This window comes from Corythoichthys intestinalis, chromosome 1 (genome assembly GCF_030265065.1).
Source record: "Corythoichthys intestinalis isolate RoL2023-P3 chromosome 1, ASM3026506v1, whole genome shotgun sequence".
In the NCBI taxonomy this organism is placed as follows: Eukaryota; Metazoa; Chordata; class Actinopteri; order Syngnathiformes; family Syngnathidae; genus Corythoichthys; species Corythoichthys intestinalis.
In genome coordinates this window covers 14,020,583-14,046,895 of record NC_080395.1, presented here as the reverse complement: position 1 = coordinate 14,046,895, position 26,313 = coordinate 14,020,583, and the positions used below count along the sequence as shown (strand labels likewise).

Sequence of the window (26,313 nt, the reverse complement as noted above, 5' to 3'; positions counted from 1 at the left end):
GTTCAAATGGATTGAATGTCTACTAGCCTACTATGTCTACTAGTCTTAAACTCATTCCAAATCACAACAGAAGCTTGTTTTCGGTTTATTAGTTGTTTTGTTGAATACCTTCGGACGATTTCCTGACCAATGTATCGATAATCGCTGTATCGGCATATCATGATAAGAGGTTCCCACTCCTAGTTTCGGGTCACTCCTAGTTTTGGGTCACTTTCTGTTGATTTTAGGGCATGTCCGGGTTACTTCCTATTGATAATGGGTCACTTTCTGTTGATTTTGGGGCATTTCCGGGTCACTTCCTGTTGATCGGTCCCTTCCTGTTGATTTCGGGGTATTTAGGGCTACGTTCATACTACAGGTCTTAATGCACGAATCCGATTTTTTGTCATATCCGTTTTTTTGGCGTGCCCGTTCAGACTGCCTTTATCCATTGAGACCGTTCAAGTATTACGCATGCGCACTAATTCGCAGTCCGACACGCGCTAAGCAAGAAGACCCGCATGAGCAGAACCATCAAAACAAATGACAGACGTCATCCGTCATTCCAGGGATATCATATTTTGCTTTTCAAAAGGTGGACACAAATAACAGACATAAATAATCCCCGTTTAGGCTTATATTCAAAGTTTATATGGATCGATAGCATGCACGCACTGTCCGTGCACGTCACACACACATACGGGCAGTTTGTCCCGACTCTCGGCCGTGGAGGCAATGTTGAAATATTGCTCACTTGGAACAGAGAGAAAACTGAGCATTCTCAGGCTTATCCTCAACCCATTTTTATTTTTTATGACTGTTGTCAAGCTCAGCCCTTCCTCAAAAGCCGTGTTCACTGAAAGCTAGGCGCTAATAACGCACAGGTGCATCGCTACGGTAACGACTCTCTCGCTATTTGATGACGTAATTGCTGCATTAAATCCGATTTGCGGGACTGGACAGTACAGACCGCCGCGACAGTCTGGAAAAATGTGGCCCCGATCGGATTTAGACCACATACGAAAGTGACCCAGATCGGATTTGAAATGGTCCCGTTCTATGCGACTTGTCACGTTCAGACCGTCAAGTTAATGCCTCACTCGAGTCGGAGAAACACGAAAAAATCGGATTCGTGCATTAAGACCTGTAGTATGAACGTAGCCTAGGTGACACTTCCTATTGATTTCGGGTCACTTTCTGTTGATTTTGGGGCTCTTACAGGTCATATACTGTTGATTTTGGGTTACTGAATATGAAGTGACCCAAGAATGTCACCAAATGATGAGGAAGTTATCCTTTTTAAAAATATCATCGTGAAACGTGTTCAAACTTCTTGATTTCTGAGGCATTTTGACCTAAATTATCAGAGACATGTTGCTAAGACACCTTAGAAGTATTTTACAGTTTGAAAATGCATAAAAAGTCTCCTTTAAAGGTAACATGGGTCAGGTTGTAACACAGAGTTGCATGTTTGTGACAAACCTCCCCCTGTGGCGCAGAGCTGTGTCGAGACACGCCGTTGGCCTCGGGCAGTATGAAAGGACAGCAAACAACAACAAGTGTACGAGACCACACAAGTAAATGCAACATTCGGAAATGCTTCAACATTGCCTGCGGCTAGGGTGAAACTAGACAAAATAAACATAAATAAATACAAATAAGCCCTTGAGATGCGTGATCTCTTTTCTAAGGGGGGTCCCAAATACAGTATGTAATATATTTGATATATTACATCATATTTGCAAAAACTTAAGAACTGAAAAAAAACTTTCGTTTAATCACTGTCAATTGAATAACTGGGTTAACCACAGAACAGTATCACTATATGTCTTTCTATTAACCAAGATGAATCTCGGATTCAGGAGGAGCAGTGTGGTTTTCGTGTTGGCCATGGAACTGTGGACCAGCTCTACACCCTCGGCAGGGTAATCGAGGGTTCATAGGAGTTCGCCCAACCGGTCTACATGTATTTTGTGGATTTGGAAAAGGTGTTCGACCGTGTCCCTCGGGGAGTCCTGTGGTGGGTGCTTCGGGAGTATGGGGTACTGAGCCCCTTGGTAAGGGCTGTTCAGTCCCTGTACGACCGGAGCCAGAGTTCGGTCCGCATTGCTGGCAGTAAGTCGGATTTGTTCCCAGTGAGGGTTGGACTCCACCAAGGTTGCCCATTTGTCACCAATTCTGTTCATAACTTATATGGACAGAATTTCTAGGCGCAGCGAAAGCGTTGAAGGTGTCCGGTCTCTGCTTTTTGCAGCTAATGTGGTGCGTTTGGCTTCATCAAGCCGTGACCTCCAACTCTCAATGGAGCAGTTTGCAGCCGAGTGTGAAGCGGTTGGGATCAAGATCACCTCTAAATCCGAGACCATGGCCTTCAGTTGGAAAAGGGTGGCGAGCCCTCTCCCGGTCGGGGATGAGATCCTGCCCTAAGTGGAGAAGTTCAGGTATCTTGTGGTCTTGTTCACGAGTGAGGGTGGCAGGGAGCGGGAGATCAACAGGCGGATTGGTGCAGCGTCTGCAATGATGTGGACTCTGTACCGGTCCGTTGTGGTGAAGAAGGAGCTGAGCCGAAAGGGGAAGCTCCCGATTTACATTCCTACCTTCACCTATAGTCAAGAGCTTTGGGTCGTGACCAAAAGAACAAGATCCCGGATACAAGCGGCCGGAATACGTTTCCTCTGCAGGGTGTCCAGGCTCTCCCTTAGAGATAGGGTGAAAAGCTCGGTCGGGAGGGACTCACTGGTTGACCCACTACTCCTTAGCGTTGAGTGGAGCCAGCAGAGGTGGCATGGGCATCTGGTTCAGATGCCTACTGGACGCCTCCCTGGAGGGGTGTTAGGGAGGCCACTGGCAAAGACACACTGGATAGCCTTGGGATCCCACAAGAGGAGCTGGTTGAAGTGGCTGGGGAGAGGGAAGTCTGGGCATCCCTGCTAAAGCTGCTGGCCGCACAACCCAACCCCAGATTAAGTGGCAGAAGATGGATGGATGGATGGATGGATGGATGGATGGATGGATGGATGGATGGATGGATGGATGGATGGATGGATGGATGGATGGATGGATGGATGGATGGATGGATGGATGGATGGATGGATGGATGGATGGATGGATGGATGGATGGATGGATGGATGGATGGATGGATGGATGGATGGATGGATGGATGGAAATAGTGAAAATTATTGAACTGTAGATGGCAACTGGGGTAGAGTGAATATTTAAAGGAAAACAAACGGTTATATTTAAGGTAGGGGTGCACAGTTAACCAAACTGTGGTCACGATTTTTGAAGCCTTGACTCAATGAATCTGATCATAGATGATTTCTACATTCAAAATGTGGGCTCTGCAACACATTAATTTGAGAACTTTCTCAACCAGGTGCCAACCAGTCAAGATCCTTTCGACCAGCGATTTCCAAATGCGGTCCTCGAGAGCCCCTATGCAGCTTGTTTTCCATGTCTCCTTCCTTTAACACACCTAAATCAAATGATCAGCTCATAAGCAAGCTTTGCAGGAGCCTGATAACGATCCTGATTACTTGATTCGGGTGTTTTGGAAAAGGGAGACATGGAAAACAAGCTGGATAAGGCCTCTTAAGGACTGGATTTTGGCAGCCCTGCTTTCGACTTTGTTCAGACTGGCAACCAAAATCTGATTTTTAGCCAATTCAGATTGAAATTGGATGGCTCTTTTTGTAGTCTGAACAGCCACAAAGCACAGAAATCAGATGTTTGCGAGACAGATTGCAACCACATACAGAAGGTAGTTTCATATCCGACTAGCAGTATGGCTCATCGTTGCCGGGCATACTACTTGCGCTGGGTTGTTGGCGCCAAGGTTTGTTAAATCAACACATGAGAAACCTCGAAATCAGGGCCTCACCATTATTTTTCTTATGTACGCTAAATGGATTTATCGAGCAGTATTGCCCGGTGTTGCTCGGGTTTATGTAATGTGAACGCAATATAACTAAATGCTAATAAAACATACTTTCCTTAGAGATGCTGCCGGAATGCATGGGTTAAACCTAACATTTTTTACTAGGAGCACAGTGGCCTCTAACTTAAAATTTTCGGGGCGCAAGCAGAAGATTCAGAGGTGCACACTGTGAATTAATATGCAAAGTTTTTCTCTAATTTTCAGTGTTTAACCTACACTTTCATAATAAATGCTTAAAACTACAAACTTATGAATCTATATTTTATTCTCTATCAGTTTTGACATCAACCAGTATCAGTGTTGTCACTAATGTGTTCTTGTCATCTGATTACTTTCTTTTAGTCACGAGCAATCTTACACATTTATTTTTCCAAACCCATTAATCTGACTAAAGTTAGTTTGCTTAGTGTCTGTGCGATACCATTTTGTTATTGCCTCATAATGTACGTAGAATTAAGAATATTGTAGTCATTTACGAAGAGCATTTTGAAGAGAAAATGTTAGATGCCCGACTAGATGCTTAAATAATGATAAATGCAACAACTTCAAGATTTTCCAAATAATTCATTCATTAGCCCCTTCCAGTCAATAAGGATCAGACATCTACAATTGCACTAACAAACATTGAGCATTCACAGCCAGTTTTCATGGTTTAAATGGAATTTGACATCTATTGTTGTCAATTGCAAGCAAAGAATTTGGTGCTGCAACGATTAATCGATCAAATTGAGTAATTCGATTAGAAAAAAAATTCGAATTAAATTTCGCTGCTTCGATTAGTTAGAGTGGCGTTGCAATGATTTGTTATGAAAGTGTTGTATTTAGTTTTATTGATATGGGAGGATACACTGCCCTCTGGTGGCAACTGCGAATATGACATAAATTTTGTCTGGCTGAAGAGTGGCTGCTCTCTTTTAAGGACAACATAAGGCTAATGTAAATTTTTGCATTCGTAATTTAATTTAGCAGTATTTGGTGGAAATGTGTGTTTGAACGATTTGTTAAGAGAATTGGGGGGGGGGAAATGTAAGCATTTTATAGCATTTAAGCTAGCGAACGTTTGCTATGCAAGTTAGGTAAATTTAGTAGATCAAATTAACCTATCAATTTGATTAGTTAGACATTTAAACACCAATTGTTTTGTGTTAAATGTTTTATTGTCGATATGTGTGTCTGTTGTGCTAGCTTTACAAAAAATCCAAATGTGGAAACATTAAAAATCATTAACATATTTTTCGTACTTAGATCCTCATTTCTTTTTTTAAATACCGTTTTACCGTTTCCGCATGGTTATTTTAATTTATTTTTAACTCATTTGCTCCCAATAACATATAAATGGTAAATGGTGTTATACTTATATAGCGCTTTTCCACCTTTCAAGGCGCTCAAAGCGCTTTACACTATCTCGCCATATGTTCTATTCTTAATTGTTTCAGTGTCCCAAAGACGTACTTATACGTCTTTTACGTCTCTGGGTTCTGATTCAATTTAGCTCCAAAGCATAAAGCTGAAAATCCATTTTAAAGCAAAAAAAATGGCCACTGGAGGGCAGTAGCGCATTTGGTAAGAACCGCAACCCAATACAACGACCAAGCCGCACCGCCGGGGCGCCTGCGAAGACGACAGAATGGACGTCTAGGAGGTGAACGACCTAGCAGAACAACCTAGAGGACGCCCAGGAAGCCAGGCGCTGGATGACCGAGCAGAACAACCGGGACCACCAGTGCAGCGGACGATGCCGTTGACTCCGTGCTGCTTGCCGAGCAGACCCCGCAGAGGCTCAAAAAAAGTCATCTTTATGAGACAGGCGGCGATGAGGGAAAAGTTTACCCGGCTGTCGCGGCCACAACAGCGTCATCTCTCAGTTAATTATGTGTAAATAAATTGTTACTTTGCTATCAAAAGCTCTATTTGTCTCTTTGTTTATGTTATTTTGTAAAAGGAAAACATTATTCAGATGTTAGGGATGTTATTAAAGCAAAAAATAGCTGTGTTAAAGTCAAAGTTATGCTTGAAATGTATGCTTTCACAAAAAGTTCAATTACTCTTTTTTCATCAGAAATTGGAAAATTGCTCAAACTAAGCTATTTTCTAATGCTGATTTCTAAAGAATGGAAAAAGATATGAACTTACATTTTTTCCTGCTGAAAGAAAAGAGTGTAATCTTTCTTTTGGTGGGTTCCATGTTTATATAGCCATAGACCAGAATTTTCTGTGGGCCTTTCAAAATCAGTCAAAATCCAGTAAAACGGCCGGGAGCGAAGGGGGTTGCACCGGTGAAAATGGCTGGGAGTGAATGAGTTAAATGCATTTATTGGTCTTGTGAAATGAAAGTGCAAGTCTACAGAGGTTGAAGAAACACATAGGTTTTTATTTTTGTATTCACATTTAATGCTCTGTTGAAAGTCCAATCCTAGTGCCAATGGATGCGCATGTCAAAGGTAATGTTATTGCAAGCATAAACTTCTTTGTTTTACATCTCATGAAATTATTCTGCAAAGCATTTAATGTTTGTTATCCGATTACACGATTAATCGAACTAATTAATCGATGGATTAATCGATTAGTTAAATAATCAATAGCTTCAGCCTTAAATGAGTTAAGGTGCAAAGAGGAAGGGATCACATTTTAAGGCTATACTGCACTTGCGCTCCTGTTTGGTCGTGTGTGTGTGTTGAGTGAGTGTGAGCCCAAGGTGATCACCACAGGGGGTGGGTTGTCATGTAACAAGCCCAGCCTGACAGCTTAATTACCAACGCAGCAAAAGATTTATCGGTTTATCAATTAGGACTCCGGGGCACTGCTTTCGCCCTGGGGACAAAAACATGCAAAAGGGGGTATGACCGCGAACCCGCTGGCCCATGTGACCCAGACTCGCCGAGTCAACACTAGCCAAATGTAACTATACATTCTTTAACTCTCAGAATATATGTACAAAGATTTCACACAGGAGCCAACATCTGGAAAGTCATGAAACTTTCGTGTTTACCTTTATTAGACTATGGACAGCATAAAAGGTGTTCTATTTTATCCTGCTAAACAGAAATTCCAGCCATCTGGATGCAATTATTATTCTGAAATAGGAGAGAGTGTGTATGCGCACGTGGCCAGGTGGTACAATATTTCTCAGCGGGCTGCCCATAGTCCACTTTCCAGAGGCATTTTAGGGAAATGCTGTCCCCATGTGGACACTATGAGGAATAACAGTGAGGTAAGCTAAGGAACTGGATAGTTGTACCTGAAAGAGCCTCCTCCGGGGTCGTTGAGCTTGTTTTTTTGATTGCCGGGGATCTGAACAGCCATGCCCACTGGACTTCTGCCTGCTTGGAAGGTGCCTACCTTACCCATCGTGCCTGTTCAGAGGAAAAGAGTATAAAAAGACATATTATTTGTTTTTCGATGGAAAACATTTTGGCTCACTTCCTGATGATTTCGAAGCATTCCGGGGCAATTCTGGGAAACATCCTTTTGATTTTGGGTCCAGTCGAAAAGTTTGGTTCATTTATTATTATTTTTTTAATTATAAAATAGATGACCACCATCAGAGGTTTCCAACATTGGAGATATGTTGTTGCAGGTGCAAGTTGAAAATCGAAAGACGTGAATGTGCCATTGGTAATAAATGTAGCCAATGAAAATGTGCGAGGAAATGTTTGCCAAATTTTGATGCAAATCTTGCTTCCCAATTTTTTTTAAATGGCTGATAACTTCCGTGTGACTTGATTTTGTGATTTTTTTTTTTTCCTTATGTTTTAATTATGCGAAAAGGACAAGTACCGTATTGGCCCGAATATAAGATGGTGTTTTTTGCATTGAAATAACACTGAAAAAGAGGGGGTCGTTTTATATTCGTGGTCTAGACATTATACCCATTCACGACGCTAGATGGCACCAGATATCATTGAAGCGATGTTCTGTCATGACAGATCTCAGCTACTCTCCCCATTCACGACGCTAGATGGTGCCAGGTATCATTAAAGCGATGTTCTGTCATGACAGATCTCAGCTACTCTTTTTAGTTTAACCAGTTTGCATTATTTTATTGCAATGTTTTTCCTTATTCAGATTTGTTTCAAGAGTAGTTACAGTTAGACTTCAATTTGATGGTTAATGCACTTATTGCAATTTTGTTGTTTTATCACAATAGATTGGTTTATTTACATTTCAAAAACCAGAACCCATTCATTTACGAATGTCATTGCACTTTAGTTTACATATTTAAATGTTCAGATATTAAGATTTGAATGAGGCAAAATAACATGCTTTTTCTTTCAAATATATTGTTATAATCATTTGTTTCGGATGTACTGTAATTATTTTCTGTATAAAAATTAATTTGGTGATCAAAAAGTTTTTTTTTTTTTTCAAACTTCAGTCTTGAAAAGGGGGGTCGTCATATTATCAAGGCCGTCTTATATTCGGGCCAATACGGTACTATTTTGAAAATGTGAAATTTGAAATGTTTTCGGACTTGGAAATGAATGGGGCTTTTATTTTTGTCAAAAAACTTTTTGGCCGCAACCATGAACGTTAGGACCAAGTAGAGATAGACCGATATATCGTCCGGGTGATATTTCGGGCCGATATTTGGAAATCTGACGTATATCGGTATCGGCCTTTTTTATTTTAATCTGACCGGCAGATATGAAAAAGTCCATTGAAAACTAGGGGTAGGGTCTAGGGATCACGACATTTTTCAGAGGATCGGAATCGTGTGAAATGTTTCGGGTTTTAAATTTTAAAAAATATATATTTATGTTTTTTCTGCTTCATGCTTGTACAGCCTCACGCTCCCTCCTGCTGCTTTTTTTGGTCAGCAATTCACTGTTTTGCTTGTTAATGTTAACTATGATTAACATGCTTGAAGCTTTGATCTGGCCAGAGAAGCTTGGCAGCGCTAACTACAAAGACACCAAATGTGTCAATCATCGTGTGTGTATGCGCAGCTGTTCTCAGCAGTGAGTGGATTTGACTGGACTCACTCAGTGAAGCATTAAATAAAGACCAGCATTTTTCTACATTATTCTTGTGTAATGCATTATGAATGCATTACGGTGGGACAGTAACATTTTTTCTTTTTTTTTTTTGGAACAACACTTTTTTCCCAGAGAGCTATTTATTGAACGATTTATAACTTTATAAGAGATGTTTCTGAGTCTCGGAATTTCAGGGACTTCTGGAGCTATTATTTTTTAAATGTGTGATTCAATCAACATGCTTTAGGCATTTCAATGAAGTTCAGTGTTTGCATTGTTCAATTTTTTTACGCCAATTTTTACACTTTTACTGTAAATGAAAATCTGCTTCAAAAATCGGTTGTCGGTTACCCCTCTAAATACTAATAGTCGGTATCGGTGTCGGTCCTGAAAAACTCATATCGGTCGATCTCTATTAGGTTGCGAGCTCCACGAAAGGCCTGTGTTGGGTTAATTTTTTGGACAGTTTCGAAAGTTGGAGCGGGTTAGAGTATAGTACAGTACAGTACAGTACAGTACAGTACAGTACAGTACGGTAGTGTGTAGGGGTGGGAACCTCTGGGTACTTCACGAGACGATACGATTTGTGATACAAGCCTCACGATAACAAGATTTCACAATATGGCGATACAACAATTATCGATACAGGACTCAGGAAATCCCTACAATATATTACTATAAAAGTAATAAACGGAAAAACAAGCTCTTTTCATCCTTTTGCTGTGATTGGAATGAGTGTATCACTAGTAGATTCATTCGCTCCCATCCCTCCCATTTCAAACGGATTGCACATTTACTAATGATGAACTTAATTCAATCACAGCAGAAGGATGGCTGTCAGTGGCAGCCAATGCCGGGCAATGACTTCATTTTGGGGCATTTCACGTGATTTCCTGTTGATTTGTGGTCACTTCCTTATCCTTTTCGGGCATTTACAGGTCATTTCCTGTTGATTTAGGGACATTTACTGGTCACTTCCTGTTGATTTTGGGGTAACGAACAAGAAGTAACTCAAAAATTGAAGTGACCAAAATACTGGCTGTGATTGCTCTCAGTCAGTTCCTATTGATGTGGGGGCATTTCTGGGTCACTTCCTGTTAATTTTGGGGCAGTTATGGGTCACTTGCTGTTGATTTTGGGTTATGTAACAGAAAGTGACCCAGGAATGAACAGGCAGTGACTCAAATTCAACAGGAAGTGACCTATAAATGCCCTAAAATGAACAAAGTGATACATGTTCCGAAAATCGGAAATACAGTGGTACCTCTACATACGATCACTTCGACACACGATCTTTTCGACATCCGACGTAAAATTTGAGCCGTCATTTGTTTCTACATCCGACGAGTTGCTCGAAATACGACGATTTACGGCAGCGTCGTGATTGAATTGGTTTCGCTGAATACGGCAGCACGGCGGGTTTTCTTTTAAAAAAAAAATCAACATGGGTCCCAAGGTCGTTGGTAAAAGTGAGGGGAAAAGGAAAAAGGAGATGCTTACAATTGAAATTAAGAAAGAGATGATTGAAAAATATGAGCAGGGTGCACGCGTTAGCGAGTTGGCTCGACAATATGGCCGGAATATGTCAACAATTTCGACGGTCATCAAGCAGGCGGAAGCTATAAAGAAGGTAAACGCCTCCAAAGGGACTACTATCCTGTCGAAACGTCGTGGCGTTATTTTGGAGGAGATGGAACGCCTTTTACTCATTTGGATTAAGGATAAAGAGATCGCTGGTGATTCAGTCACTGAAGCAATAATCTGTCAGAAAGCGTGCGCTGTTTATAATGACTTAAAGACCGCACCTGAGGGGAACGCGGAAGTGGAGAGCCATCTCGCCGCCGAGGAAGAATTCAAGGCTTCTCATGGTTGGTTCGCTGCTAAGTTAAGGTGACAATAAAAGAAAACTTTTTTTTTTTTAATGTTTTTTAAACTAATTTTCGTTTTACATGTGTCTAATGTGTTTGTTAAAGTAGAACGTGGCTCGCCGCATCCTCCCTCGGCTCGCCATATTCCCTCCTCCTGCAACACCCGCTGTCTCGTTCACCACTCTAAATCAAGGTGAAAAAAAAAAGGTTTTTTTTTTTTTTAAACGAATTTTCGTTTTACATGTGTCTAATTTAATGTGTTTGTTAAATTACAGCACGGGCTCGCCGTGTCCTCCTGCAACATGCGCTGTCTGCTTCGTCTCCATTCACCGCTTTTACGTTAAGGTGACAATAAAAATGCTTTTTTCAAATCACTGATTGTTGTTATTATTATTATCATTACGGCTTTTATTCATAATTTATTTGTTTTGCTTTGTTTAATTGCTATTTGTAATAGTACCAGCAGTATTTATAATGGATTAGGTTGGGTTTTTGGGCTGTGGAACGAATTAATTGAATTACAATGTATTCTTATGGGAAAAGCCTGCTCGACATACGACCATTTCGACTTACAATCAAGGTCCTGGAACGGATTAACTTCGTATGTAGAGGTACCACTGTACTGCGAATGCTCTGGTTTCAAATCATTCATTCTCACCTCAATGGCAGCCATTGAGTTAACACAGACACTATTCTAGTGGAAGTGACACCTTTTTTAAAACGATATATGCGGGGAGCATACCGATAATCTTTTGGGATACAAAGTGATACTATAAATGACCATTTCACTATTTTGTCACACCCCCAGTAAGACTTTTTTCTTAATCGTTAAAAGGAACCTTGAACTTAAAGAATTTTAGCCTCTAAAAAGCCACAATTGTTCTCTTTTACTAAAATATGTTATTAGAAACACATATATTATTGCCATTGATTTAAAAATATATAATATTTATTACATGTTTTGGAATACGCAGGGCGCCATGTTTTATGCACGCAATGGACGCTCAGGGTGATGATGTAATTGGACTGAGAGAATAGCTGTGCTAGCTAGCAAGCTAAGCTAGTATGACGACTAGCGTGATTTTGTCACATTATGCTGCTGGTCAGATTTTTTTGTTTCAGAGCTGTGTGATGAGTTCCCAATGTCGTATCTGCATCCAATTTCAGATCATCAGCAGTGTCTTTAAACCGATCCTAGGCGGCTTGCCGAGATATTGACTTGCTGCCATTTGGCAGTTTGTATATCCCTTCGTTGCTAGTTGCATTATTGCCTTGTTTTTTTTTGTTTGTCTACCTCGCACCACGGTTTTCCTTGTTAGTTTTTTTTTTTTTTTTTAATTGATCCTGACCTACTGTCACGGACCCTTTTTGTGTTTCCCTTTTTGATCCCCATGTAATAGCTGTCTGCTTGTTCTCTGAAGTGAGCCGCATTTTCTAATTCCATGGTCAAGCCAGTCGCACTTTTTCAGTTGAGTTTCCATTTCAGGTTTTACCACGCAGAAACAGACAAAGCATGTGGGTTGCATTTGCTTTATAAGGAAAATCACGACTTCAAAATCACATGGAAGTATAGTCCTGTGGTCTATGCGCTCGTCTGTTGTGCGGGAAACACGGGTTTGACTATCGCAGAGACCTTCATTTTTTGCTTTTGCTGCTTGTTTTTGTGAAATATCGACAGTGCTGTCCTGCTCATCAGTTTTCCGCTCAAGTTCAAAATTGAAGGGAAGAACCGACGACATGTGGTTGTAGCTAAAGAGTGACACTGTGGTAGCCCGGCAGCGCCGCCCAGTGACATCACCACCCAAAGGGCATTACGTCGTCAACAACAATGGCTACCTACTAGTTAAACTACTTTTGCAGTTTTTATTACAACAAAAACAATAAGAGGGGTTTTAATATCAAATTGTTAAGCCAGCTTGTTTGTTTTAGTCATTATAGACTTACATCATTGATAGCATTGGCTGGTGAGCCTTTTACATTGCCCATACACTTGAACCGGTTTTCCAAACACTTAAACCATATGCTACTTCTGAGACACTTTTTTCCCCCTCCTCCTCATCCTTCCCAGCAAGGCACAAGTACTGCCCGAGTGAATTCAAACTTGATCTTAACAGGCATGTTTCTTGCCCACGGGTGCACAAAAAGTATTTTTAGAATGATCCCCGCATTCCAATTTGCGGGCATAAAACGACCTACAGATCCTTTCACTGCGGGCCATCTTTTTACGTGGTAGATCAAATTTGTATGCACCTCTGATTGCATCCACACAGATAAACTCAAACGCACAAAAAAACAGTAAATGTGTGGATGTTGCACACATCACCTGAAAGAACTCAGCGCTCTCTTTAGAGAGTGTTGAGGCGATGTTAGTGGGAAGAGTGTGTGATGTGAATCAGTGTGAGTAAGCAGAGGCTGTTTAAGCAGACAGACGGGGAGGGAAAAAAAGGGAAAGCACCTGTTCTTTCGCTATGCTTCCCGCCTATTACGCATCCCCCAAGCCCACCGAGAGGATGCTTCACTAATGGCTAAATGGTTCGTTTAGCCTCCTTCACTGTAGCGTCGGGTCAACTTTGAGTCACAACACCGCCAAAGAATGTGAAAACGAGACTGCCGGGGATTTGTAAACAACAAGTTGATAAGAGCAGCAGATGGCTCACCTTGAGTTCTCATGGACTGCGTGATCATCACAGGCACCCGGACTTGTCCGCCCACGGGTCCTGTGGTCTTCATACCCTGGGAGGACATAGGGGAGCAAGTGTTAAAAACAGTTTGCTACGAACAATCAAATAAGGGAAATAAAATCACAAAGCAGGGTGAGAAAAATATTCAATATACATAATGATTTTTTCCTAAAGTAGCTTTTGTATCATGATTCCTTAGTATAAAGAATCGCCTAATTTGTTCCAAGCTGTACTGAAACCACCACGTTAAATTTGCTGTCATGTCCTCTGATTGCCTGTCTTATTTGTAATCCTTTGTCACCCCCTAGTAGCGCTAAGTGTAACTAGTTTGTCTACAGACGTTACATGACTACTAGAGCTCATAGCAAACGCGGAGCGCTAAAATATGAGCTAACTTCAGCAGCCATTGTTTGCTCTTTCATCTCATTGTTGAAGAATCACTTGTAAGTTTCATTCTTTTGTTTCATATACAGTGGGGCAAATAAGTATTTAGTCAACCACTAATTGTGCAAGTTCTCCCACTTGAAAATATTAGAGAGGCCTGTAATTGTCAACATGGGTAAACCTCAACCATGAGAGACAGAATGTGGGGAAAAAAACAGAAAATCACATTGTTTGATTTTTAAAGAATTTATTCTCAAATCGTGGTGAAAAATAAGTATTTGGTCAATACCAAAAGTTCATCTCAATACTTTGTTATGTACCCTTTGTTGGCAATAACGGAGGCCAAGCGTTTTCTGTAACTCTTCACAAGCTTTTCACACACTATTGCTCGTATTTTGGCCCATTCCTCCATGCAGATCTCCTCTTGAGCAGTGATGTTTTGGGGCTGTCGTTGGGCAACACGGACTTTCAACTCCCTCCACCGATTTTCTATGGGGTTGAGATCTGGACATTGGCTAGGTCACTCCAGGACCTTGAAATGCTTCTTACGAAGCCACTCTTTTGTTGCCCTGGCAGTTTGTTTGGGATCATTGTCACGCTGAAAGACCCAGCCACGTCAATGCCCTTGCTGATGGAAGGAGATTTTCACTCTAAATCTTTCAATACATCGCCCCATTCATTCTTTCCTTTACACAGTCATCCTGGTCCCTTTGGAGAAAAACAGCCCCAAAGCATTATGTTTCCACCCCCATGCTTCACAGTGGGTATGGTGTTCTTCAGATGAAATTCAGTATTCTTTCTTATCCAAACACGAGAACCTGTGTTTCTACTAAAAAGTTCTATTTTGGTTTCATCTGACCATAACACATTCTCCCAGTTCTCTTCTGGATCATCTAGATGCTCTCTCGCGAACCGCAGACGGGCCTGGACGTGTACTGGCTTCAGCAGCGGGACACGTCTGGCAGTGCAGGATTTGAGTCCCTGGTGGCGCATTGTGTTACTGATAGTAGCCTTTGTTACTGTGGTCCCAGCTCTCTGTAGGTCATTCACTAGGTCCCCCCGTGCGGTGATTTTTGCTCACCGTTCTTGTTATCATTTTGACGCCACGGGGAGAGATCTTGCATGGAGCCCCAGATCGAGGGAGATTATCAGTGGTCTTGTATGTCTTCAATTTTCGAATAATTGCTCCCACAGTTGATTTCTTTACACCAAGCATTTTACCTATTGCAGATTCAGTCTTCCCAGCCTGGTGCAGGTCCACAATTTTTTCTCTGGTGTCATTTAACAGCTCTTTGGTCTTGGCCATAGTGGAGTTTGCAGTGTGACTGACTGAGTTTGTGGACAGGTGTCTTTTATACCGATAATGAGTTAAAACAGGTGCCATTAATACAGGTAACGAGTGGAGCCTCGTTAGACCTCGTTAGAAGAAGTTAGACCTCTTTAACAGCCAGAAATCGTGCTTCTTTGTAGGTGACCAAATACTTATTTTCCACTCTAATTTGGAAATAAATTCTTTCAAAATCAAACAATGTGATTATCCGTTTTTTTTTCCACATTCTGTCTCTCATGGTTGAGGTTTATCCATGTTGACAATTACAGGCCTCTCTAATCTTTTCAAGTAGGAGAACTTGCACAATTGGTTGTTGACTAAATACTTATTTGTCCCAATGTACATGAGCATTGTGTAGCAAATAGTGCCATTTGTAGATCATTTTGAGCGTAACTTGTCTGTATAGTTAGCGTACGTAGCTAATGCTACGTTGTATGCTTTTTCAGTTTTGTGACAGTCCAAATCAGGAAATGGTCAGAGCGAGGACAGCATATACGGTTTACAGGTCGCACCTGAATTTTTGGGCGAAAATTTCCACACCAAAAAAAAATTGTGACCTACATTGAGGAGCAGAAGTATTTGCACCCCTTGTGATTTAGCAAGTTCACCCACTTAGAAAATAGAGGTATGAAATCTGAATCATAGATGCATTTCCACTTGTAGAGACATAGTCTAAAAAAATCCAGAAGTCATATTGTATGATTTTTTTCAAATATTTTTTGGTGATTTAATAGGGTTCATAAGTATTTGTACCCCTGAAAAAATCTGTGCTAATATTTGGTGCAGAAGCCTTTGTTTGCAATTACAGAGGTCAGAGGCTTTCTGTAGTTCTTCACCAGGTTTTAACATCTGGAAACAGAGATTTTGGCGCTTTCTCCCACACAAGTCTTCTCAAGATCTCTCAGGTTTTGGGGCTGTCATTGAGAAACATAAAGTTTCAGCTCCATCTAAAGATTTTCTATTTGATTGAGGTCTGGAGACTGGCTAAGCCACTCCAGAACATTGACATGCTTTTAACACAGCCATTCCTTGGTCAGCTTGGCTGTGTGCTTCAGATCATTGTTATGTTGGAAGATCCAGCCACGACTCATCCTCAAGTCTCTGACTGAGGGAAGGAGGTTGTGGCTCAAAATCTGACAATACATTTCACCATTCATCCTCTACTTTATACAGTACAGTCGTCCTGTCCCCTTTGCCGAAAAGCAGCCCCAAAGCATGAGGTTTCCACCCCCATACTTCACAGTGGGAATGGTGTTCTTGGGATTGTACTCATCCTTCTTTTTCCTCCACACACGACGAGTAAAGTTTGCACCAAAAAAGTTTTACTTTGTTCTCACCTGACCACATGACTTTCTCCCATGATCCCTTATTCAGATGGTCCCTGGCAAACTTCAGACGGGCCTTCACACTTACTGGCTTCAACAGGGGAACATTCTGAGCAGTGCATGATTTTATACCATTGCACCGTAGTGTTCTACTGACAGTAGCCTTTGAAACTGTGCATCCAGCTCTCTTCAGGTCATTGATCAGCTCCTGCCATGTACTTCTAGGCTGAGCCCTCACTTTTCTCATCATAAGTGATACTCTACGAGGAGAGATTTTAAATGGAGCCCCAATCCTAAGTATAATTATTAGGGTTGTTCCGATCATGTTTTTTTGCTCCCGATCCGATCCCGATCGTTTTAGTTTGAGTATCTGCCGATCCTGATATTTCCCGATATGATTGCTTTTTTTTTTTTGCTCCCGATTCAATTCCAATCATTCCCGATAATTTTTCCCGATCATATACATTTTGGCAATACATTAAGAATAAAATGAATAAAACTCGGACGAATGTATACATTCAACATACAGTACATAAGTAATGTATTTGTTTATTATGACAATAAATCCTCAAGATGGCATTTACATTATTAACATTCTTTCTGGGAGAGGGATCCACGGACAGAAAGACTTGTAATTCTTAAAGGATAAATGTGACTTTGTATATTGTGACTAAATATTGCCATCTAGTGTATTTGTTGAGCTTTCAGTAAATGATACTGTAGCCATTTAACTGTTCTGCCCAAATGCATGATGGGAAGAGCAACCATGACTGTGCGTAGTGGCACCAATTGATATATCTTCTCTGCGTTGGGAAATAACATAGGGTATTAAGGAAAAGATCAACTACTACCTTTCTTCCCCACATTGCTTCTCACGATATTTCTAATTGTTGAGAGAGGGATTTTAAGGCTTTAGCCAACTAAAAAAAGTCTCCAAAGACTGCCAAAACTCACTCTACTAATTTTACGCTGCCTTTTAGCTCTATATATAGGTAAAACGGCGCCATTATAGATTGAACGCGACAATGTGTGAGTGGGTCGTGCAGCGCATGCGTTAATTGCGCTAAATATTTTAACGTGATTAATTTTTTAAAAAATTAATTACCGCCATTAACGCGATAAATTTGATAGCCCTACTTTAAGCCAAAACTAAAGACTCTGGATGAGTGTAAGACATTTTGTCTGTAACGTTAAATACAATTAGAAAACGATTTCATTAAAAAATATATATATATTAAAAAAAAGGCATGTCCGATATTTTTTTGCTGATTCCGATACTTTGAAAATGACGTGATCGGACTCGATCGATCGGGACATCTTTAATAATTATCATTTTTAGCCTTTTCCATTTTTAACAACAGCTGCAACTGTTGATTTATTCTCACCAAGCTTCTTTCTATTTGTCCCATACCCTTTTCCAGCTTTGTGGAGCTCAACAATGTTTTTCTCTGGTGTCTTTCGAAAGCTCTCATGTCTTTCCCATGGTCGTAGTTGGATTATGACTGACTATGGGGTGCACGGGTGACAATTATGAGCTCAAACTGGTCTTGGGTGGGTGGTTACTCATGGGTTAAAGGTAGACTTTTTTTAAGGCAGAATGACAACTCTTTGAGTGTCATAATTATTGTGGATTCTCAGGGGTACAAATACTTATGAACCCCAGTAAATTACAAGTTTTTTTTTTTTTAATCATACAATGTGAGTTCCGTTTTTTTTTTTTTTTAATTATGTCTCAATAAGTGGAACTGGATTTATGACTGAAACTTCAGACCTCTATGTATTTTCTAAGTGGGTGAAAATTTCTGCTCCTCACTGTATGTGAGGTTATATAAGGTATCATTTATTTTTAAATTAGCAAAGCTAGGGTAGCCCAGTTTGCCAGTAAGTTTAAAGTTTAATTAGATTTCAGGTTCGTTGTTGGCTAGCTGATTGGTGGGTTGTCTGATTTTGTAGTGGTTGGTTGATCGTCACAAGGTGGAAAGTTGTGATTTAGGGCAGTTGTGCGGACTGATTTGTGTGTATATGTGACCTAAATTGCTGTGCATCTTGCGATGCGATAATAAAAAGATACAAGAAATCAGATGGCAGTGAAAAAAAAAACAAAAGAAGGAGGAACAGAGGCGGGTGGAGTGTGTGAGGGTTTTGCAATGGCGGGCTGTTAAGAGTCACTTCCTTCCCGTGTAGTGCCACGGGTCAGGCCTTGGGCTCAGCCATCCATTTCTTAGCACTTTGCTTCTCGCTGCATATTTTTTTTCGCCTTGTTTTCCATTCTCTGACACGTGCTATATTAATGTTCAAGGAGTGAAAGGAGGGGGGGAAACCGAAAAAAACAAGACGACAAAGCAAAGGCCATTTTTCCCAGAGATGCACCGCGGGGAAGGAATTCATTCAGCACACATAGCAAAACACCTCTGGTCAGCCGGCGACACACTTACGAGAAGAAAAATAACTTGGGTAGAAAGTTTGCCGATACAAGAGATGCTACTTTTTTTGCCACATAGGCAGTAGTGTTAATCCTTCTTATAAACAGACGCGCAAATGGTTAACATTTGTTGTTTTCGTTACATATCACAATAATGACTTTCGTCAAGTAACAATTTCTTTCACGGCGATGAGGTGACGATGACGAGCTAAAAACGTGGCTTGGGAGACTAAAACATAAAGAGACGAATGCCATTTTTGTCTGACGAGACGACAACGAGATGAAAATGCAACATAGTTTCTGTCAAATGTTCACGACACATTTCGTATTGTACGTATGTGGAGTACGTTAGCCCGCGTCGTAGCAGTTCCCTCACTCCCCTAACTGCTGTTTAAGCTAGGCTGCGCTCAAGGCTTGCTTGTTTTGAAACACGAGGTAAGTTTGTTCCCTTATCTTGGCAAGCGAGAATATGCAATGTTGCTATAGACCCTACTCACCAACGTCACAGAATGACGTATCGCTGTATCCGGCCGCCATATTGTCCGTCAGTGTTTATTCGTATTCTCAATGGTTTCAATTTGTCGTCCAATTTATAGTGCAATTCATGGAAGCCCCGGTGCTTTCAGACGCTGTAAACTCATTGGATGCGTTGCATAAAAGGCGTTTTGTGGAAAAGCTTCAGTCTATCCATTCGCCAGATCCATATTTGATGCCTAAATCGATATTTTTCGACCCGCTGTCTTCGCCCTCTCTGCCTGACATCTGCTACCCTGATATCAACAACTATCTTGTCCACACAAAATCAGCCTATTCTCACTAAAGTTTGAAAAACTTTAAGAGCAGCACTCTAAGCAACATTACCCCGTGTGACCCTTTACTTCCAATATTCTAAAATGGCGACAATCAATTAAAAAAAAAGTTGACTGCGAAGGCCGACGCTTCAAGGATAGGTGGATATTGGACTATTTCTTCAATAAAACACGCAACAACTGTGTCTGCCTCATCTGCAAAGAAACAGTCGCTGTTTTCAAAGAGTTCGATGTGACGCAATATTACCAAACAAGACACGCTGACATGTACGACAACATTACAAGGAAGATACGCAGCGAGAAATTATAGCAACTTGAAGCTAGTTTAATTTCCCAGCAGCAGTATTTCGCAAGAGCCCGAGTGTCAAAAGAGAACGCCACAAAGACGAGATTGTTGAAATTATGAATTTGAAAAATTATAAAGCAAATGTGACACACAGAAGGGCTTGCTAAAATTTGTTTAAATATATTGCTCTATGTAAATCAGCCAAGGTAGCCCCCCGCATTTTTACCACACCAAATGGCCCCCTTTGTAAAAGGTTTGGACACACCTGTTTAACTGATGATCCGTAGACGAGGCCAGCTTCTTTCACTTGGTACCAGCTAAATATTATTCAAAAAATAATGATGGTGGAAGAAATAAGCATCTTGAATTTGAAACTGTATGTTGTCGGCGATTAGCCTCGCAATGATCTTAATTGTGGTTGTCAGCCCGAAACCCTCTAAATATATATTAAATGCATCTTACCAGATATAAAATGACTACTACATAATCTGTAGTGATCGTTTGGTGCCCAGTTTTCTCGTCGAATTGCAGCAGTCCATCTCGCTCTCCTCTCCGGGTCTCTCGGAATATGGTAGAACTTCAAGTCTCTCCGTCTATCTTCTCTGTTATTGCAACCAACCGCCACACACGCCTTCACCATTTTGATTATTAATGTTAACGAGCAGAAAACACACCATAATAGGAGGAATTTACGTCGCGGTAATGCTTAAACCCGACAAGCTGACGGACAATATGGCGCGGAGGCGTGGTTGTGACGTCATGTGAGTAGGGTCTATAGGCTTTAAAGGTTTGTGCTGAGTGATCATCACACATTAAATGTAACTCATAGCGTTGGCATAGCAATGGCATTCACTTAGCATTTTGTGTGATAAACGTCACTCTCGAAAAACCTTTTTTTACATACAGTTTGCGGCGTCTAGGTGGGTATAATTAGTCTTCTGAGTGTGTATTGTCATCACAAAGCCAGCGTTGTCCTTGCAGATGCTACAATATGACTAGGTTCATCCCGCAGGTCTGAATGCACAAATCCGAATTTTTTTCCATATCTGGTCTTTTTGCACGCCAGTTCAGACTATTTTTAATTACGGCCTGAAAAGTGTCGCACAAGCGTTGAAGACCAATAATCGACACGTCACTAAATCGTACGAAGTGACCTGCATGTGCAGATGTAGAAAAATACGTCAGAATAAAGAAGCACCAACATATGCTTGCAACATTAACATTGAGGTCTGTGACGTTGCTGTTGATGGATTCATGTTGAAACTCGACGTTCTGGAAAAATGTGGCCCAGATCAGATTTAAAACCACATATGAAATTGACCTACATCGGATTTGAAATGGTCCATTTCTACGCAACTTCTCCCTTTCAGACTGTCAAGTTAATGCCTTACTCGAGCTGGAAATACACGAAAAAATCGGATTTGTGCATTAGGACCGCTGCCTTTGAGTCAGCTAAAGAAATAAGATTTGCCTGTGATTTCGTCGTCTTAAACTAGACGAGGACGAACATATTGTGAAATGACCAAAATATAACTAAGACGAATAAGTATTTTCGTCGAAAAACTTAGACGAAAATTACATCGGCTGCCGAAAGCAACACTGACAGTAAAATGACCGGTGGTGGAAGCTTAACGTTAGCAGATCATATATGGTATTGTAATCCAGTCGGGTTGCTAAACACACCCGCATAAAGCAACCGGTCGGGAGTCGAGTGCACTAACTTCTGAGCTAAAAGCCAATAATGTTTATTTGACGGGATAGGAGCCTTTTTAGTAGGGTTGGGAAACTCTGGCATGAAGCCGATTCGATATGTATCTAGATACACAGTTTACGATTCGATTAAAAAAACGATACATTTTTAAGGCCGAGCGATTCGATACAATTCGATACAGTGTAAGAACGATACGGTTCGATAGAGTGAAAACGATACGATTGTAAATATTTGTTGTGTGTGTTTGTACAGTATTTTAAACATATAAAAAGACCACATTTCTAATATAGCAAAATTAAACAACAAAATTTCATACCAATGTTATGTTTTATTGCTTACTATATGACCGTCATTTTGTTGGATGGGATTGATAATAAAATAAAACTCCAGTGACAGACAACAATAAAGTGCAGTAATTCATTTACTGTATTTCCTGGTGTTTTTAACACAAGAGGTAAGCAATTTAAGTGCAAACTTTCAACGTAAACATCTTACAAACAAAAAATATTTATTATATGCAGCAGCTCTAGAAAAAAAAAGAATTAAACTTGCCAGTGTTATCATAAATAAATAATAAATTATGCTTCACGACTGGTATAATTGGGGGAATAAAAACATGGCATTTTAGACAGACAGGTCAATAATCATTACTTTAACCTAATACACAGCAAAGTCATTCACTTATGCCTGTGCTTCCTCCTTTTTTATTCCTCATCACTGTCCATATCTTTTTTGAAGGGCATATTTTTCTTGAGGAAGCTCAACTAATCCACATGTTCATGTTTAAGTAGACTGCGTTTCGTTGAAACAATATGCCGCCCTTTCAACCATTGTAGTGGGTTATTTTTCAGGGTTAAAAACTCTCTGTACCGCTCCACACTTTACACAAGCTCTGTCCCATGCGAACAGATCTGGCTGCCTTCATCACTTCAAAGTCCGACTTTTGTTTTCCTGGGTGCGTTGAAAATCAATCGCTGCACGTCGCTGGCGTCGGTGATCACACTGTCCATTGTTTTAGCATGTTGCTGCGTTGCCACTACTATACCCCTTTCCCACTGAAACTAGGGGGTCAACGCGCGTTTTTCCAAGCCGATGCATCCCACTAGCAATTGGCATTTGGCACCTTTCCCATTGACGAAAAAAGCCGTGTTTTTTTTTTTTCCCACCCGTCTAACCCCCTCCCCTCCTCAGTCGTGCGTAAGGTGCATGACGTCACCACGCTAAGATGCGCTTCGACAAGTGCGACCGAATTCCTTCAGTTCAAGGAAGTTAACAATGCAAAACAACATGGAAGCCTCCTTTCCGTTTGTGTTCTCTGTTTTCATGCTTTTTACTGCCCGCAAAATGGTCGAAATGCAGCAAAGGATCAACACTGTGCTTGTGCTGAGGCAACGTAGGCGACGTAAATTTTGGTTTGAAATTGAAAGGAGTCGTGTACGTCACAGAAGGAGGAGAAGAGCCTTTTTTTCATCTGTTATGGCTATTGCTAACGCTGCTACACCGACTGTTCGCCGTATGTGGATCCGGGCTAGAGCACATGGTTTTTGTTTTTTGTTATGATGCATCACGTACTAGCCTACGTCACCAAGTAGATTAGGGTGTTGACTGTTGACCCGAGGTTTTGCTTTCACACTGCATGGCGATCGGAGCCGAGGTGATTTTAACGCGGGTCGCTTGGTGGGTTGATTGACACGGGTCGAGGCGGGTCGCTGCACCTTTCCCACTGCCACCAAAAGCCGATTGTTATCGGGTTGACACGGGTTTTTGGCCAGTGGGAAAGGGGTACTAGTTTCGTTTTGGGCTGTGAAGAAAATGCTACGGAGCGTGCGTTACAGTGGTTTCGTTAGCTCTCGCGTTGTTATGACACGCCCGTGACGATCGGGTAATGACGGAGACTAGTCGCGGTTCTGCCGAAATGCATGGGAAGTTGAGGCAACCCCGACTGTGAGTAGTGCTTGTCCATATTATATCATGCGTGCGGTCTCGATCTATTTGTGCGCTGTGTGGTGAATGACGCGCACTTGTGTTATTCACCAAGCGCAGCATGTGAAGTAAAAGCTTAATTATTATCATGTTAAGGAATGCATTGAACTCGGCATTAGAAGCCGATATTTGTGCTCGCGATAGCCGAATTCTATCTCTACTATCGGTTCATTGAATATTTTATGGCTAATTACTGTCGAATGGTAACTTTACTATCGATACATCTGTATCTCTCACCTGGAAAACCGGATATCCGGTCATATCGGTTTATCGTTCTCAAGCTTACTTTTTAGACTGCATTTCTAGAGTATCTTTTTTTCCCAATATTAAATACTTTCCAAAAAATAACTTAAGTAAAATCCCTCTGGTGCTTGGTGTGTACTGTACTGACTTTAAGACAAGTGCCTGAGAAATGTATCCCCACAGTACTGCGCGAAAGAGAGAATGTGCAATTTTTTGGCCTAATTCAACCAACTGCTGGAGTGCCATCGGCGGTCATTTGCTAATGTTTTGTGCAATAGCTTATGTTGTGTATTTTGTGTTGTGTGTTTGTATGTGAGCGAGCGCAAGCGAGAGAGAGCGAGATGGACCAGAGGCATGTTCTGGACATGGACTGCGGCCCGCCACATTGCTTTAAAATTGACCCGGGGCTGACCTAGTTACCTCGCTTCACCCTCCGCTGCTTAATGGAGGGAGGGAAGAAGATGAGGGAGTGATGCCGGGGAAGATACAGTCTGAGTGTATGCGTAGAAGTGGTCAAATTGGAAAAAGATAGAAGACAAGCCCCTGGCTCTACCCGGACCAGACCAGTCTGACCTCACTTGGCCGCCCTCCTTGAACTCCCACATATGCAATTGCATAATGAGCACGTGCACACATGAAGTCACTCACACTTTCTCTCTCACACGCAGACACACACAGATCTGTGTAAATCTAATACAGCTGTGGGTTGAATGAGATTTACAACTTTGCCGGTTCACTTGTCTTGACACTGTAGGTGCTAAAAGCTTCAGATGCAACGTAGGCGCTGTTGATGAAAATTGGGCACAGTGAACTTATATACCAGTCGAGGTGGCTAGTGACTACATAACAACAATTTAGTAGTCTTGGCGGAGGTTACATTTAAAGCTCATATTTTGAAAAAAATACTTTTTTCAATGAATTTACATCCATCCATTTTCTTAATCCTTTAGGTTCCAGTGGCAGGTGCTTCAGCTTTCCAGACTCCCCTTTTGTCAAATTTGTGACGCACTTCCTGGGGAGGATTACAAAGCTTTCCTTGGCCAACTGCGGGTCACAGTCCTCCAGCATACGCTGGATTCGCCCTCAGATTTGATCCACTGGTTTGATGAAGCCAACAGAACCACATCATCTGCAAATAGCAGAGATGCAATACAGAAGACACTAAACTGGATCCCTTCAATGCCTTGGCTGTTCCTGGATATTCTGTTCGTAAAACTAATGAACAGAATCAGTAAAAAGGGGGACCTTGGCAGAGTGCAACACTCACTTGAAATAAATCTTGACTAATCTCTGACACTATTCGTACAGGGACAGAATGATCTGTATCAATTGTTCCGGTACCCAGTACTACCAAAGAAACATCCACAGAACAACACAGCTGACACGGTGGAGTGGCTTGTAAAAGTTCACAAAGCGTAAGTAGACTGGCTGAGAGAACTCTTTTCAACCTTGCAGGACCCTGATGAAGGTGTAGACCTGCTCCACTATTCCATGACCAGGATGAAAAACTTATTGCCCCTCCAGACTGATTTCCTGATTGACCTGACAGAAACTCTAAATAGACCTTACCAGCGAGACTGAGGGGAGTTTACATGGTGACTCTGCGAGAATATGAAAAATTTCAAATTTGCATTTGCATTTGCGTCTCCATTTGAACAATGTCGCAATCCCACATGAAAACGATGTAGTATTCATGCCAGGCCCTAGAGGGCAGTGCAGATTTACAGGGCAACAGCGAATGATGCACTTTGACCCCACCAAGCTTCCTCAGCCCGAAAAAAAATATGCCCGCCCACTCGAAGCAATGTCATTTTTCTTTTGTTCAAAAAGGCACAAAATTGAAACATTCAACATAAATAATTTAAAAATATTATTAAAACAGTAAATTAAAGCCGACATTCCGCCATATTTGCTGTTTTTAATGTTTAGTAGCACTGCTACGCACACCCAATGTGACGTGTACGAGTGCTGACGTTAACGGAGCGGTCTCACACCGCAGGAGCCTTTGATATGCATGCCGAGGAAGCCCCCCTCAACCCCCCGCAATCGGATTCTTTGGAGGCAGGATTCAGAATTTTTCGTCTTCGCCGACACCTTATGCACGTGAGGCGAGTCCGCTACTCAGTCATTGCGTCTTTGTGTCGCAGAGTCGCCATCTAAACTGCCCCTGAGAAGCGTGATTCACCTGTAGTTAGAGTAACCCTCTGGTCCCCTTGCCCCAGTTAGCCCATTTAGAGGCACTGTCCCCAATGTCCAAGAAATGTTGCAGAGGTGTGTCAACCAAGAAACATCTGGACTGATACCATGTACTACTGATCCCATGCCAACAAAGTGCTGTTCAATCAGTTCCGTGACTTCAAACCCAGATTAGAGAGCCA

The 26,313-nt window shown here is 41.4% G+C and overlaps 1 protein-coding gene across 2 annotated transcripts in view; it reads right to left on the bottom strand.

Moving 5' to 3' along the window:
• Positions 1-26,313, bottom strand: part of LOC130920351 (transcription initiation factor TFIID subunit 4-like) — a 275,123-nt gene that overhangs the window by 208,530 nt on the left and 40,280 nt on the right. For both annotated transcript variants that reach the window (XM_057843513.1, XM_057843523.1), the window contains 2 exons: positions 13,419-13,494; positions 7,156-7,270 (listed from right to left, as the gene is read on the bottom strand). In XM_057843513.1, coding sequence (XP_057699496.1) covers positions 7,156-7,270; positions 13,419-13,494 — 191 coding nt within the window. The remainder of the gene's footprint in view (positions 1-7,155; positions 7,271-13,418; positions 13,495-26,313) is intronic.